The 17623-nt window shown below is 35.4% G+C and overlaps 1 protein-coding gene and 1 pseudogene across 1 annotated transcript; both read right to left on the minus strand.

The window, feature by feature from the left end:
* LOC142624336 (G-type lectin S-receptor-like serine/threonine-protein kinase At4g27290) lies at positions 1-4286 on the minus strand. The gene is made up of 7 exons (XM_075797871.1): positions 2943-4286; positions 2692-2817; positions 1444-1601; positions 1127-1337; positions 775-1012; positions 550-700; positions 1-468 (listed from the first exon to the last, which is right to left on the minus strand). Exons 1-6 carry the CDS (start codon positions 4231-4233, stop codon positions 592-594), a joined length of 2133 nt encoding a protein of 710 aa, XP_075653986.1. The 5' UTR covers positions 4234-4286; the 3' UTR covers positions 1-468; positions 550-591.
* An 8545-nt stretch (positions 4287-12831) lies between these two features.
* LOC142624781 (G-type lectin S-receptor-like serine/threonine-protein kinase SD1-1) lies at positions 12832-17623 on the minus strand (annotated as a pseudogene).

A 17623-nucleotide genomic window follows, 5' to 3' on the forward strand; every position in this document is an offset into this window, starting at 1 on the left:
CATTCACATCAATTTGGCCTAAAGCAATCAATTCAAAATGGGCCTGGAGCACGGTCTCTCATAGTAAGACTGATGTCGCATACAGGGAGAATACAAATGTGTATGATACAAAATGTAAAGATGTAAATATCACTCATAACATATGTTATAAAATGCAATTGATTTGATATTTGACTATCGAGCCTCTAACATGGTAACAGTAATTTCATTGGTTGAGGATGATTGGTTCTTGCTTGATGAAGTTGATTTTTTTCCTACAAAGAAACCCAACTCTTTGGGTTCAGGTAATGAACTCTCACCGTGTAACATCATAACCACACATGACATATTTGGTCGATCGTTGTGATGTTGTTGCAAACATAAGAAACTAATATGGAGGCAACGTAGAATCTCTGATTGGATTACAGAGCCCTTTAAGCAAGTATCAATCAGTTCTAAAGGTCTGCCTTCGTTCCATAATTTCCATGCCTAAGACATTTTAAAATTCTTTATCATTATTTGAATCATTATATGTAATAAGATAGAGGATGAAATCTTTTGAGAACTCACATGTCCAACAAGGTTTTGAGTATTGTCTAGATGGAAAGAGCCTCAATTTTTCTTTCCACTTATTATCTCCAACAACAATATTCCAAAGCTAAAGACATTAGATTTTACTAAAAATAGGCCATCAATGGCATATTCGGGTGCCATATAACCACTGCAAACACATCATTAAGCATGAAAATCTTTGATTAAAAAATATCAACAATAAAACATGTTAAGAATACGTACTAAGTTCCAACGACTCTATTTGTGTTTCCTTCAATCTGATCTCCACCAAAGATTCTAGCCATACCGAAGTCAGAAATTTTTGGATTCATCTTACTATCAAGTAAAATATTGCTTGCTTTGAGATCTCTATGTATAATCCTCAATCTAGAATCTTCATGAAGATATAGAAGCCCTCGCGCAATCCCACAGATAATGTTGAAGCGCATAGACCAACCTAAAACTTTAGCTTTCGTTTGATCTGAAAAGTTTCTCACTTATGTTAAACTTAAATATGAAACAAGAAATTGGCATTTCTTAAATAACAATTAAATTTTTTATGAAGTTTGGTAAAAAAGATTCATGAAGTTCAAACCAAAAATGAAGGAGTCCAAGCTTCCATTGGGCATGTATTCATAGATTAGCATTTTCTCGTCCCCTTCAATGCAATATCCCAAAAGCCTAACAAGATTTCGATGCTGCAATTTGGCAATTAGTATAACTTCATTTTTAAACTCACTTAATCCTTGTCCAGATTTTTGTGAAAGCCTTTTTACAGCAATTTCTTTTCCATCTATGAATGTACCCTGAAAATTCAAATTTTTAAATTAATTTTATTGAAGTTGAATATGGTGAGAATTGCTTTTTTATTTTATTTTTTGTGATCTTTAAAAAAGCTTGCTACAAAGTTACCTTATATACAAGTCCAAAGCCACCTTCACCAAGCTTGTTATAGCTTGAAAAGTTGTTAGTGGCAATGACTATGGTAGCTAGGGTGAAGAATGGGACCTCCATGTCTTCACTTTGCCCTTCAATGTCTTGGTCTATCATCACATTATTCTCCAATTTCTCTGCTAAGATCAAGATGAGCTTCACATTATACATAAAAAATAAGAGTATGGCACTTGTAAAGTTCCAGCTAGATCAACTAGTTAATTATACAACATAATTATTATTTGATTTCAAATCAAATAAATTAATTAGGTGATCCAAAATGTCAATATCAATAACCAAAAAAGAATAAGTTAACAAGTCATAAAGCAAAACAATAAATGCATAAGACACATAACATGATTCTGAAGTGAAAAACCTATGGATAACACTTCAAAGGAAAAGGGGCTATATGAGTAACCTACTCCCACGAAGGCAATCAACTAGAAAAGAATGTGTTTTATAGTCTTGAAAAAAACCATTCTACGGAGACTCTACCTTCCAAATCGATAATTCACTGCTGCGACTCACAATAGATTTAAAACTTTGAGTTTCTTCCTATATGGTTTCATTCATGAATGGTAGGTCTGTGTAAATTGACTAGAACCTTTGGTGCACTCCAATTAAGGTACCTCCTTGAATATTTGATCTACAGTCAACTAACTAGAAGACATGCTATGTGGTTTTGAACTTTGGATCACAAGATTTTAAAAAACTACTAGGATTCTCTCAAGAAAGCTCATGGATGAAAGGCACGGTTTTTTCACTAAAAGTATTGTGCTAGTTTCTGCCTTTCCAACTTTACTAGAAATCTTGCATAAAATAGTATAAATTGGTGTTTACATATAAGGTTATAATCCTAATCAAAACAAGAATTAGATTATTTTTTGTGATTCTCGTTCGATGGGCCATTTCAGCCCATCTTTTTTTTATTTTTTTGGAGCAAATTTCAGCCCATCTATATTTACTAGCTTGAGTCAACCTCTTGGTCTCCCTGCTTTAGGCCACAACATATTTTAGCCTTACCATTATTTCGCAAATTTTATTCCTTACCATTATTTTTCTTTAGATCAAACGGCTAAACTTCATTGCTTTTCTTGTTTTTTTTTTTTTTTTTGATAGGAGCTTTTCTTGTTCAACATCTTAGTAGCTGCTTTGTACGTTTCTAGAAGTTCAATTAAACAATCTTGAAATATTTTTTCCAAAGTGGGCCAGAGAAATAAATATTACCTCTGAAGTTTGTCCATTTGCTTATGTAGTAGAGAATCAAGAGCACACCAAAAACGACCGCAAGTGCAACCACAACTGTCACTATAACCTTCATCTTTTGCTTGTCTTTCTCCTCTTTATGATTGACTTCTCAGAAGAAAAGCAAAAATATTTTAGTAATGCAATAAAATAGATGGAAGCAACAAAGATTATAGCTTCAATGGCATGTAAAAATATAAATTAAAGAGCAATAAAGACCATAGGCCTATTACCTTGTTCTGAAGCAGGCATTCGAATATATAAATCCTGCATATAAGCATCCCGCCCATTAGCTGCAACCTGTCTAATATCAATTAGATCCCCAAACCACATGGCGCAGCCACTTCCTCCATTTTTAATATTTGAGTTTGTATAAGCCGTACACGAACAGTCGTTCAAACATTTGACTCTGCATTCGTTAAGATTCATACTTCCGTTCACCCAGGAATATGTGGTTACTGGCATTTTGAGCCCAACAATTTTAGCAAACCCAATTTTATCTATATCCTTGCAGCTCAATTGGGTAATACGTACGCATCCCTTAGACCACTCATTTGGGTTCCATGTATCTGGTGACTTATGCTTGAATCCTTCTACACATTGACAGACAGGTGACTCACCAATGATACAATTTCCATAAGGACCACATAAATTATAACCATCACATTTGTCTTTCGGGTAAGATAAGTATAGGCTCCATTTTTTATCTTCTGAGACCCATATGTAGCGCTCATATAAGGACGAGGTTTCGTTCAAAAGTGCTCTTGAGATTACAGAATTTGTAATCAAATTGAATATGAAGTACACCTCATCGCTGTTGATGACAAAACTGTAGGTGTAAACTGGATTTTCCTTTCGTAAGTCTGGTGCACCACTGAAACCAAGGCCATTCCATGTTCCGGTCCGGTAGAACTTCTCGGTGCCTTTGTTCATGACTATCTCAGGGTAATTATGAATTTCAATCCCCCAACTCAGTTCTCCTGGAGATGGATCATCTGGACTTTTCCAAGCAGTTAGGCGCCGCTCCAGACCAGTCCTTAAGTCCCATCCAAGCTTCATCCCCGGTAGCCAAGTATCAGAAGGATAGTCAAAGCTTTGCCACAAATAATTTTCTTCGTTCTCTTCTCTTAATACTAGATTTCCGGAATCTAAAAGCTGGACTATTGGATTCCTGGCCTGTTTTGTTGAATTTGCCGACCAAGCAACTGTTCTATTCTGGCTGAGAAGAACAAGACTACCTGAACTGTTTACCACCAACATGCCAGACGAGTCGTTTATTGGATTGAGCCGGTTTGCTACCCAAACAACCGTTTTAACTGGGATATTGTTATACCATATTCCCAAGTAATGGTTACTGGAATTACCAGGACTAAAGAACCCCAGAGCGTAGCTTTCATGTTTAGAGACCAAGGTTATGCCCTCTCTGAGGGATTCGGATTTTGTAATGCTGTCACCAGCATCCGACAGTACAAAGAAGAAAGGAAGCAAACTGGAACTCAACAACACAAAAGGAAAGATATTCATTGCTTTCTGTTCTTAATTAGAGCTCTTAGTCTTAGCCAACATTTTAAAGTTAGGCCTACTATAATGAGCAACGGCTACACCATGGAAGGTCATGCGTTGACCCAGGCCTGTGGTCGGTCTTTCTTGAATTGATTGGTACATTAGAAAACTCCACATTTTTTTTTGAACAAAAATTTCCACATGTGTCGTTACTCTCTTCTGCGATGTCGCATTAATTTCCACATTTGTCGTTGCTTCCTTCTTCGATGTCGCATTCTATGTAGTTTGTCCTCGCGCCCACCATTTATGACGAGATTGTGGAAGGTTGACAACAGTGGAAAGGTGAGCACGAGGCTCTGAAATTTTGGAATATTAACGAATATTGGTAGATCCATTATTACCTTTTTTTTTTTTATTTTTTTTTTTTTAAGAAACAAACAGAGAAGAGAAAGAGTTTATAATAGAAAGGTATACTATAACTCTATTTAAAAGTTATGGTAACTTTTAAAAGATGGTGGAAAAGTTATATTATATACAATACACTTTCTTAAGTAATGTAGGACAATTCCCATTTTAGAAACAAACACACACATAAGGAAAACCAAAATGAATTTTAACATAAAAGTACACTACAATATACTACATGCATGACATTTTCATAGCATTAACTTAGTATCTAAGATTTAGTATAAAATTATATGAAAATATTGTAAACATAACATTGCTCATAAATAAATGAGGCCATATCATAAATAAATAAATAGGGCCACATTTAATTGGGAGCCATATTTTTGTCTAATATTTGTTTTTGCTTTCGCATTTGATGGGACCAGGGCTAGTAGGAACCTTGACTAGGAGTGAAGTTTGGTCCATTCAATATAATGCAATTTAGGATTTGTTTGAAATTCGCTTATTTTACTGAAATTAAAAACTTTTTGTTGAAAGTACTGTAGATAAAGGTAAAAGTTAATTGAAATAGTACAATGAGACCCATAAATAGTACCAAAAAGTGCAGTGAGATCCATGAATAGTAGCAAAAATAAGCTGAATAGTAAATAAGTTTACAAAAGTTATTTTTGCCAAGCGGACACTTATTTCAGATTCTCTACAATATACTAAGTGAGACAAAGCAAAGATGTCCATTAATTCTTCTTGCTTTTACAGCTCTTTAGCCAACATTTTAAAGTTAGGTATGTAAGCATTTAAGTCTGGTTTAAAAAAAAAAAAAAATTCATTTTACCATATCAAGAGTTTGTTTGGGATCTGTTAACTTTGCTGAAACAATTTTTTTTTTTTTGCTGAAAGTACGATAAATAAAAGTAAAAATTAACTGAAATAGTACACTGAAACTCATGAATAGTACCAAAAAGTGCAGTGAGCCCTATCACTAGTAGCAAAAATAAGTTGAATAGTAAACAACACACTTAACATCTCAAACTCTATTTTTTTAGTTTACTTAATTTTTTTTTTTTTACTATTTCTCTCTCCCTTCCTTTTCCTCTATTTCTCCCTCTACTTCTAGGCACTAACCTAAAAAAAAAAAACCATAGAAAACCAGAAACAACCACATCAAAAACCACTACACTGACCACAAACCAAAAGAACCAAGAAGAAAAAACACACACAACAACCACAATAGCCCACATCTGCCACCATAATCACAACAGCTACCACCATGCCACCCAACAACACACTGCCACTCCCGCATATCCTAGCACCACCTACCAGACCATCAAACCAAAACCACATTATAAAAAACCCATCAAACCAAACCAAACCAAAACCCCACATATCCTAGCAAACCAATTTTAAAAAAATCACCATCGACGCCTTCAATGGAGCCACCATCAGAGCCACTAACGAAGCCACACACAACATTGAAACCTAGAAGAACCGCAATCAAATAACCAAGAGAACCCACCAATCTCCACACCACAACCCCACCTGACCCACAACTCCAAACCCACCACCTGACTCATGACCCACACAGCCCACCCATCTAAGCCCAAGCCACCATGATCTCCGATCTCCACCAATCCAAAATCCACACCAATCTTTGCCACGCCGTTACCATGGCGATTGCCATGCCATGACCACTCTGAATCCAACCTAGCTCTAGCGCAAGCTTTGAGAGAGAGAGAGAGAGAGAGAGAGAGAGAAGGTAAAAAGAAATAAAATAAAATATTTTGGTTTACAATTATGCTACAATGTCATTATATATTTAGGATGACACTGTAACACAATTGCTAATTTTTTTGCAATTGCAAGATTCTGCAAAATCGAGCAATGGACTATTTTGTGCCTTGATACTAAAATATACCAACACATGGTATACAGAAGATTGAATGTGAATGCTCGTATATTGAGCAAAGAGTAGATCATAGAAGGCCGTGCGTTGATTAAGGCATGCGGTGGTTCTTTTGAGCATTGGTACATTAACAATGACTGGCTTGTTAGAAAACTCCACTTTTTTTTGTGAACAAATATTTCCTGCTGTTTTGTTAATTTGTTACTCTCTTTTGCAGATGTCGCATTTTTTGTAGTTTGTCTTCTGGCGGACTATTTTCGACAAGAATGTGGAAGGTTGTCAAGCAGAATGGAAAGGTAATGTTATGGAAGATTTTACCATATTTGGGAAGTGGAATACTTTGCATTCCCAAGATATTGAATTATCCTAAAAAAAAAAAAATTATCCTAGAAATTATATAGCAGTATTATGTTACATTTTCTGATTGAAAGAGATAGATAAAGAAAAATGTTACAACCCAACATTTTACAGAATAAATCCTGATTGTCATGCAATTATTGATTCTAATCTGAATCACTACTGACACATTTCTTTTTTGTCCCACTAATATCAATTTAACATCTAAAATTTGTTATGTAATTATTGTAAAAATGTTATGAACGAAATTATGTAAAATTTTTTACAATAAAAATGTAGCTCATCACACATTTAATTGGGAGCCAGATTTTAGTTTTTTGTTCTTGCTTCCGTATTTAATGGGAGCAGGGCCAGTAGGAACTTTGACTAGGTGTGAAGTTTGATCTAGGTTTACAGACAGCTGAGAGACTTGTATATTATGCGAATGGTTGAAAAATCACGTCTCCTCCCATATGATGGAATTTATTCTCAGACTCACTACAATATACTAAAGTTTATTGAGCAGATTTCCTATTTTAGTTTGTCTCACCATGGCTGTACCATAACTCTTTGCAAATCCCCTAATGACTACCGAATTTCCCACATATTATGGTAACTAAGCTATAGATAAATGCAAACTAAAGCGCCAATATTGTCAAGTTCGAGTGGGGACCTTGTTAAAAAGAATTAATAATAAAAAATAGACATGTAAGAGACGTGTGATAATTGATTGCTAGTTCTTAAAAACTTTGATTCCATATCATAAGTTGAAGACAAAACCTTATAGCGGAGCTCTTATTTGGACAAATATCCCTATCGAGTATCAACGTGCACCGGCCGCTATTGACTTCTATTCCTGTGTTCAGTGACAAAACCTTCCTCAACTTTGACCCGTGGGCTAATAATTTCCACATCTCTAAAAAAAGATCGAGGATTTTCGGTGAGCCAACTGTTTAAGTACAGGAGCTGATATGGGTCCACATTGGGATGGGGGGACCTATCCAATATGAGATGTAATAGAATATTCTCATGCAAACGTCGCATAAGCTACAAATTGTTGGTAATGACAATGTGATCAGATAAAATGATGACTAACAATAAGCTAATACATTAAAAAAATTTACATTCTTTTCTCTCCACTTTTGCTGTCACTACTTTCATATCCGCCATTGTTACTAAACAACTAGTACAAAGTGGACCAACAGTGTCAAGTGGGACAAGCTAGAACTCAATTGGTTTAAGCTCAACACAGATTGGTTATCCCTAGGAAATCCAGAGCTAGCAGAAGTTGGAGGTCTTATTAGAGATCGTCGAGGAACGTGGTTAAACTGCCAAAATTAGAGATCATCGAGGTCTTTCTAGAGATTGTCTTAATTATGTATTCAGTCGCAGGTTGTTGAAGTGGAACATGTTGCAAGGATTGTAGTTGGTATGCTAATAATTTTCTATCTTCAATTGTGGCTAATTGTAGGAGCTTATAACCAAAACTTATGGTCTGTTTGGATACCACTTATTGCTGAAAATTGAAAATTTATTGCTGAAAATACTGTAACAAAATAATTTTTAAATATGTAAATAGTGCCGTGGGACCCAATTTTAACTTAGCATTTGCTGAAATCCGTACTTGCGGGTCCCGTGACTAGTGCACGAGACTCAGAAAAAATGCCAAACACAGACTCTGTCATTTTTCAGTGCAATCCAAACTCAACCTTAATGTGCGTTTGGCTCCAGCTTAGAGCATTCTTATCAACAATGCTAAATATTTTAGCATTTACCACTCTAAAAACCTACTTTATCAATTTTAATATTCCATTTTACAATCCACCAAATATCAAACATTCTATTTTTTTTACAACTTCATTTAAATAATATTATTTTTATTTTACCACTTTCTCTCTCTTTCCACCACTTTCTTCTCAACGGCTAGCTACTGTCAGCCACCACCACCATAAACCATCAACAGCAAACCCAGACCCACGGCCAACCCACTGCCACCACAATCAGCATCCACTCAAAAATCAACGCCATAGCAAAAAAAAAAACAGTAGCAACAACAAAAACTAAATTAAACTTGAGAGAGAGAAGCCTCACCGTGAGAGGAAGGCGGAGGACAGAGCGGCAAGCAAAACCCATCAAACCCAAGACCCACGGCGGCCACGGCAAGCAAAACCCATCAAACCCAAGACCCACGGCGGCCACGGCAAGCAAAACCCATCAAACCCAAGACCCACAGCTGCCATGACAAGTAAAACCCATCAAACCCAAGACCCATGGCGCCACTGCTAGCCATCACCACCCAAACCCACATCCTCAACCACCAGCCACCACTGAAAAAAATAAAACCCACCATCCACCACCCACCACAACCCACTAGCTACATAACTCACTCAACCATTACTACATTATTGCCATAACTCCGATCAGAACCCACATCCATTGCCACCAACCCTTGCAACAGGCCACCATTGGAAAAAGAAAACACAAACCGGACCAGTTGTGGATGCTGTGGTTTTTAGTTGTGGATGCCAGTGAATGAAGAAAAGAGAAAGAAAGAAGAATAGAGAAAAAAAAAAGTGAGACCAGTGAGAGAAAAGGAAAGAAGAAATGAGAGAAGAATGACACCGGTAGAGAAAAAGAAAGAAGAGTACAGTGAGAGAGAGATGAGAGAAGCAATAAAAAATGATTTTTTTATATGATTTGAGCTACAGTGCGCTCTTATTTTTGAGAGCACTCTATAGCAAGATTGCAAATTTTTTACAATACAACATGTTTGATGGAGCACATTTATGGGTTTAGATGCTAAAAAATAGCATTTATAAGATTTACAACCTTTGTTAAGAAAAAACCAACTTATTTTACTATTCAGCTTATTTTTGCCACTATTCATAGATCCCTTTATACTTTTTGGTATTATTCATGAGTCTTACTGCACTATTTTAGCTAACTTTTACCTTTATCTACCGTACTTTCAGCAAAAAAATTTCAATTTCAACAAAATAAGCGGATCCCAGACCCTAAGTACAGTAGACCACGATTGTCCAGTGCTTCAAGGAAACCAATAGGTGTGAATATGACCTAGCACGAAAAGGGACCAATCTAAAACTATATTTTGTTATTTTCTTAAAACCCTCCTAGTGTATTAATGCTTTTTAAATGTGATGGGCATGTCCTATGCTTTTTGATTTAATGAACTTGGCTGCCAAAAAGAAGAAAAAAAGTTACCTTCATTTGAATAAAATGGACATGGCTTACTTGAGAGTAGGAACACAGTTAACAATATATGATGATGAATATTATACATTGACAATGTTGTATGATATTGGCAAAAAATTGTTAGCGAGCCTCCAACAATGTGATTGTGATTTCATTGGTTGAAGAAGATTCGTGTTTACTCGTGAGAAATTGCCCTTCATTTGAATCCTTTTCCAAGAAGAAACTAGGTTGTTTGGGTTGAGGCAATGCACTCTCACTGCCTAGCATCACAACGACAGAAGATATGCTTGGTCTATCCTCAGGACGCTGTTGCATTCATATATTTCACTTTAAGATTCAAAACTGCAATAATTTTTGAAAAAAATTTACAAAATCAAGGAAACTCACAAGTGAAATATACGAGATTACAGTGCATAATATATGAAATTCTAGGAAAGAACGAAACAAATTGTTCAATCGATTCAATTTCCTCCACTGAACTTAGAGATTAGAGTTGCAAGTTTTTATTGTTCAATGGAGTCGAACCATGCTGGGTTTTTTATTTATTTATTTTTTTTATTTTTTTTATCTTTCTCTTTTAATAATAAGAGTTAATGACTAAATCACTAATTTCTAGGGAGTAATAATGACATTAGTATGAGTGTTTTTTGACCCTTAAATCTAATAGTAATCAATGGTTCATAAAATGTGTAATTTGAACTAATCTCATATATATATAGAAACCCTGCATGCTAAACAAAATCAGTGAACCACCCTAACCACCGTTGAACCGTTCATAGTTCAACTTGTTCAAGGTAGTAACATTTTTCTAAGAAAACTTACAAAGGGCACACGCTATGGGAATTCAAACCTCAGGCATCTGCCCTTAAATTAGTGTCACGTACCATAAGGCAGTTGGTTTTTTTGTGACTTTAATTGAATAACTATTATGTTTATTGTTCTCTTACAGGATTAATAGGTTTTTATTTTATTATATAACCTCTCTCTCTCTCTCAATATATTAGTACCATTGAATTTGTGTTAACTAAATTTACTTGTGATTGAAGAATTGTGCTTTTGTATTTCAACGTGATATTTATGAATCTATTTATAAAATGGACTTATTTTAGATGAAAGTGCTTTATTATTTTCCATTAGCCTAATAAAAATTGCTAAAATTAATTTGAAAGTTGTTTAAATTTCTTTAGATATTTTTCAGTCAATTTTGATATTTTAACAAATGTAACACCATTATTTGTATTTTAATTAACTAGTAAATTATATATCATTAAGATTTGACCAGACTCAAACCTTGTACCTTTCCCTTTTCTGATTCTTTGAACAATTTGGTTTTTAAAACTTTGCCACAATGCCACTAGCGTGAAGCAAGTGCATGTGAGTTGTATATCCCAAAGTTTTTCTCACTTTAGTTTTCTGAATCTTAAACATTTACATAGTTATAATTTAAACATTTTCTTAGGGTAGCACTATAATAAATGTCTTTGCACGGCCCAAGGAACGGTGTCCAAAGCTGTGCGAGCGTGGCATGAATAGGTCAAGGGCATCCTAATGATAAGGTCATTTGCATTCAGAAGTGGCTAGACTATGGCAGATAAGGAATTACTTCTTTGACAAGTAATTAGTGGTTCTAGAAATTGGTATTGCTTGGCAAAGAAGTAACATTCTATTCCTTACCCAGTGAGGAATCAGAGTGCGAGTCATATATATTAAAGGTGTGGTGTCATTTGCCCATGAGGTTCTCTTACATGGGGAGAGAACAAGAGTCTTTGAAGATCTTGGAATGAGTTTTTTTGAAGAGTATATGAGTTGTGGGAGAGCATAATTGGAAGAATTAGAGCTTTGGAATTGGGAGTGTGGTTTGTGAGAGCATATTAGTTTTTGTGTGTGGTTAAATTAAGAGTCGTTGTATCCCATGTCATTAACAATGGATTTTGGTTGATATACAAATGAGTGTATGCATGAAAAAGGCCAAACCATGTCAAATATTGTATTGTGTGAATGCCTTTATTTCTTGTTTGTGTGTATTTGCTTCTGCTGACACGGAATTAGAACCCAAAAAACTGTCCAAAGTTTGCTTAGTCTAATGACACTGTTTAGTCTGTGAAATTCTTTTGGAGTGCACTGAAACATTTAACATGATTGTAGTATACCTCATACCAATCCTTGTTCCAAATGATTTCGCATATTGACAAAGAGATCCTGTTTAAAAGCAAAAGGCCTATCAAGTGATTCCATAGGAGAATACTACCATATGTATGCAGTGGTTTGCAGGGTAAAGTTATTTTACCTTTTAAGTTTGTTCTGCTTCTGCAAATGTAAAGGCCAACAAAGATCATTCCACAAACTGCAGCAAGGGTGGCAGCAACTACCACTGCTCTCTTTATCTTACGAACATGACTTGCCCCTTCATGGTTGAGATTGACACGGCAAAGAAAAATGTAGTTAAACTAAAGCTAATGGATATGAAACTGAAAGGAAAGGATTGCAGGAAACAAAATCAAATCAGAATGAAAAGCGTAATGGAAGCAATAAGTAGCTTCAATAAGGAGTTTATTACAAAATTAACTTCATACCTAGCTTTGAAGCCGTCATTCTGATGTATAGATCTTGCCCACCAGAAGGAAACTGTCTAATATCCATTAGATCACCAGACCACATGGCACAGCCACTACCACTTCCTCTGATATCTGAGTTTGTATAAGCCATACATGAAGAGTTGTTCAAGCACTTGGCCCTGCATTCATTGAGGCTCATACTTTGATTCACCCAAGAATATCTGGCCATTTCAAATCAACAAATTTGAGAAATCCATCTTTATGGCAGCTCAGAGGTTTATTGCTTACACAATCTTGAGACCGGTCCATTAAGCTCCATTTTTCCGGAAATTTAGGTTTGAATCCTTGTAAACATTGGCAGAACGGTGATCCACTAATGATACAATTTCCATTGGATCCACAAAGGCCGTAATAGTCACAATAGTCTCTAGGTGCTGATGTATAGCGGTGCCAAACTTGACTAGCTTCAATCCATATGTAGCGCTCACGTGTATTGCTAGTTTGGTTCAAAACTATTCTTGAGATTAATGATTTATTTATGAGGTTGTAGGTATAGTTCACTTCATACTCATTAGAAACAAAGAAGTAATCATAAATCGGATTGGGCTTTAGATCCGGTGAACCACTGAACTGAAGACCACTCTGGGCCTGTACGGTAGAACTTGCTGGTCCCTTCTCGAATAACAGGCTCAGGGTATGGATGCATTTCTATCCCATATGTGAAATCCCCAGGAGATGGATCATCTATACTTTTCCATGCTATAAGACGCAACTTATACTTTTCCTTAAGTCTCATCCCATCTCAATTCTTGGTAAAAATGTATTAGACGGATAGTCAAAGATGTTAAGGACATATTTTATGTAATTGACTAATCCTTTGACAAAACGCATTTTACTTGTAATTGGATAGATCTATAATAAGTTTAGTACTTCAAGAAACATGTTGTTCAAGCCAAGTATTAAAGCCAAGTATTAAAACCATGAAGAATGGACCAAGAAACAAATGAAGAAAAGCTGTTCATTAAAGTATGATAGATTCCCGATAGCTACCGACAGATAATATCTATCGAGGATTAATGAATCTCGACAGATAGCTCAACAAATATATCTATTGAGATCTACGAAATCAGAATTTTCAAATTTGATTTTCGGTCCATTCTAACATGTATGGGTAGGGTTTCTTTTCTCACAACTCTAAACATATATAAAACTTATTTTGAAGGCTGTCACATAAGAGAATACAAGGAGAACACATGCAAAAAGTGACCAAGTGCATTATTCTCTCTGTGAGAAGTTATTGTGTCTTTTGCGTCCTAGGATTTTGTAACCAAGTGCTTCTTGATCTCTATTGTTAATGAAGTGAAGAACTTTGTAGCCAACATCTTCTTCAAGTTGGTGGAATTAGTCACGTACTGGGATCCATGCATCCTTGGTTAGTCACGTACTAGGATTCGTGCAAAAGGGTGGCGTTCATATATTGAAGAGTTCAGAGGTTCTAAAGCGGTAGAAGGTTTTTGCTATAAGTTCATTTACGGGGATTGTAGAGTCTAGGGACAAAAGTTTTGTAATAAATCTGAAACTTCTCTTTATTATAGTGGATTACTTTTCGGGAAGGTTTCCCCCCTATGTTTTTTTACTGAGAAACTATTTTGTCTCATTGGTTTTCCTAGGTCATCATATCTTGTCTTATTTACTATTTCACTATACATGATATTGATGTTTGTTTGTTTTAACAAGGTTTATTCATAATAAATCTAATTAACAACTTGGGTTTAAAACTTGTTAATCCTATCAACTAAGGTCTAAATTTCCCAACAAGTAGTATCAGAGCGGGTACACTCTGATTGGATTAATTTCCTAAGTGTGATCCTTGACCTCTGTTGTCATGGATTTTGGACAATCTCTTTTGATTCCTCCTTTTGATGACACTATTTATGCGTACTAGAAAGTTTATATAAAATTTTTTTTTTTTTTTTTTTTTTTTTTTTTTTTTTTTTTGTGTGCAAACTCTAGGTAAATAAGCATGGCAAGCTTTTGAAGTTGGCTGGATTAAGTTAAAGGAAGCGCCGGTGGATTGGGATGAAGCAATAATCAAAGCAACAAATTTAACCAGTAGGCCCTTGAATACTTTGTTTTGTGGGGTGACCAATGAGGAATTCAAGAAAATATCATCCACTGAAGTTGTCAAGGAAGCATGAACCATTTTTTAGACCACCGATGAAGGTACCAAGGTAGTAAAGACTGTGAAACTTCAAAGACTCACTAATAGTTTTGAAGAAATAAAGATGGAGGAGGATGAGACCTTTGATGAGTTCTATGCTAAACTTAAGGGTATTGTGAATTCTGCCTTCAATCTTGGAGAATCTATTGCAAAACCCAAAATTGTTAAGAAAATCCTTAGGTCTCTACCTGAAAGATTCCATGCCAAGATCAGTGCCATTGAAGAAGTAAAGGACATTAATCAAATTCCTTTGACTGAGCTTGTTAGGAACCTTCAAAGCTATGAAATGAGATTAGGGTTAATGGGAAAAGGTGGAAAGAGTAGAAACTTAGCTCTTAAGGGTATAGAGGAAGAGAGTGATGACTCTGAAGATGAAGATGAAGATGAAGATGAGGACTTAACCTTCATAGCTGATAAGATTTTCAAGCTTCTTCAATTTAGGAAAAAAGATATGGGAAAACCTCCTAGGAAATCTAAATCCACTAGGAAGGGTAAGAATGAGAAACCCCTTATCCAGTGCCATGAGTGCAAAGGCTTTGGTCATATAAGGATAGAGTGCCCAAACTATCTTATGAAGGAAAAGACCAAGAATTCAAAAGATAAAGGGTTGATTGCTACCTAGAGTGATACTGAGGATGACTCTTTCGATGAGTCTATGGATGAATGTGGTCACTTTATGGCTTTTGCTGCCACAACCGATAAGGTGATTATGAAGAGTGCTAGTGACAGTAAGAATTCTTCTGATTATAAAATTCCCAAGAAGTTAACCCTTCAGGAAGCCTATGATAAGTTATGCACTGAATTTATAAAATCTGAAAAGGCTTCTCATATTTGTAGGAAAGAGCTTAATATGACAAAAACTAAAAGAGCTGAACTGTTAGTCAAACTAGATGACACTACAAGGTTAATTGAGACTCCTATTGTAGAGAACACCTTATTAGAAGAGAAGGTCAACAATATCGAGGTTAAGCATAGTCAAGCTAGAACTCAAATGGAGAGGATGTCTAGTGCAAAACTTGATGAGGTGTTGAGTGCTCCAAAGCCTAGTTCTAATAAGATTGGCTTAGGATATGTCGACTCCTTCGGCCCCTCCTCTTCCACGGCTCCTAGATCAAGGACTGTCTTTGTGCCCCAATCTGAGAAATGTGATAAAGGTATGAAATCCAAAACTGATTTGGCTAATTCTAAATTCTTTGTTAGACCTCATATTTGTCATCATTATGGTGTTTCTGGACACATTTGCCTTAATTGCTTTAAGTTGTATCTTTAAAAGCAAGTGTCCAAACGGTCACAAGTTTCCTCTTAAGGACCTATACCTTTGCTTGGAGAGTTATTAAAAGTTTTGAGTTTTTTAACTCAATTTCAGGAGATTTCTAATTCTTCTATGTCCTTTAGTAGATATACTAGGACATGTGCCTTTTCATCTTCACGCCCAAAGACTCATGCTGTGTGTATGAGAAAGGAGCCTAAGATTTAGTTTGCTTCTCTGTTTGACCTCTACTTTAATTCTTTCTATCTAAAGTAGGATTCTCATTGCTTGATTTCTTATCTAATTTTGGAATCATATTTTCATGCATCTGCATCTATCTTTCATGCCTTCATGTTGTTTGTCAGTTTTTGTTTGGTTGTTTAGTCTTTATTTTGTTTGTTTTTCAAAATAAAAAGAGAAAAATCAAAAAAATACAAAAACATAGTTGTCATTCATCTGTCCAACGTATCTAGATAAGTAATCTATTTATTTGATACTTACATGTCCAATAAGGTTATGCTTGTTGTTTGGATGATAAAACCCTTTACTTTTCTTCCCACTTATGATCTCCAACAATAAAATCCCAAAACTAAAGACATCAGATTTTGTTGAGAAGAGTCCGTCAAAAGCATATTTTGGTGCCATGTAATCACTGCAAGGCATCACAAGTTCTAAGTAAAAATTAAGTTGGAAATGTAGATTTACATATAGATAATATCAATGCAACTTACTAAGTTCCAACCACTCTCTTTGTGTTTTCGTCTGACTGGTCTCCTCCAAAAGTTCTAGGCATGCCAAAGTCTGAAATTTTAGGACTCATCTCACTATCAAGTAAAACATTACTTGCCTTGAGATCTCTATGTATAATTCTTAATCTATAATCTTGGTGAAGATATTGAAGCCCCCAGGCAATCCCACATATAATGTGGAAGCACTTGGACCAATCTAACAATTTGCCTTTCATTTGATCTGGTAAGTATATACCCTTATGTCAACCAAAATTTGGAATATTTCTACGTTTTAAGAAATATTGATCACATAATTACACCAATTAGTAGAATGTATTAGGTTAAGGGATCCAAACCAAAAATGAAGGAGTCCAAACCTTTGTTGGCCATGTATTCATAAACAAGCAGTTTCTCTTCTTGCTGAATGCAACAACCAAGAAGTTTTACAAGATTTCAATGTTGAAGTTTGGAAATTAGTCTTACTTCGTTTTTGAATTCATTCAATCCTTGTCCAGAACTCCTTGAAAGCCTTTTGGCAGCAATTTCTCGTTCATCTTCTAGTATACCTTTAAATTCTCATTTGTAGATTGCTAAAATTCAAAAGGCAAAACAAAATAAAAGAGTGCTTCATATGTTAATTGCCTTTGTGCATCACAAACTTACCATGTAAACAGATCCAAAACCACCTTCACCAATCTTCTTGTTGATTGCAAAGTTCTCAGTGGCACAAACTATTGTGGATAGGTCAAAGAAAGGGAGCTCAAGGTCTTCGTTATGGTCTTCATTGTTTTGATAATCCAT

The sequence above is a fragment of the Castanea sativa genome, chromosome 2 (genome assembly GCF_040712315.1).
Source record: "Castanea sativa cultivar Marrone di Chiusa Pesio chromosome 2, ASM4071231v1".
NCBI classification, from domain to species: Eukaryota; Viridiplantae; Streptophyta; class Magnoliopsida; order Fagales; family Fagaceae; genus Castanea; species Castanea sativa.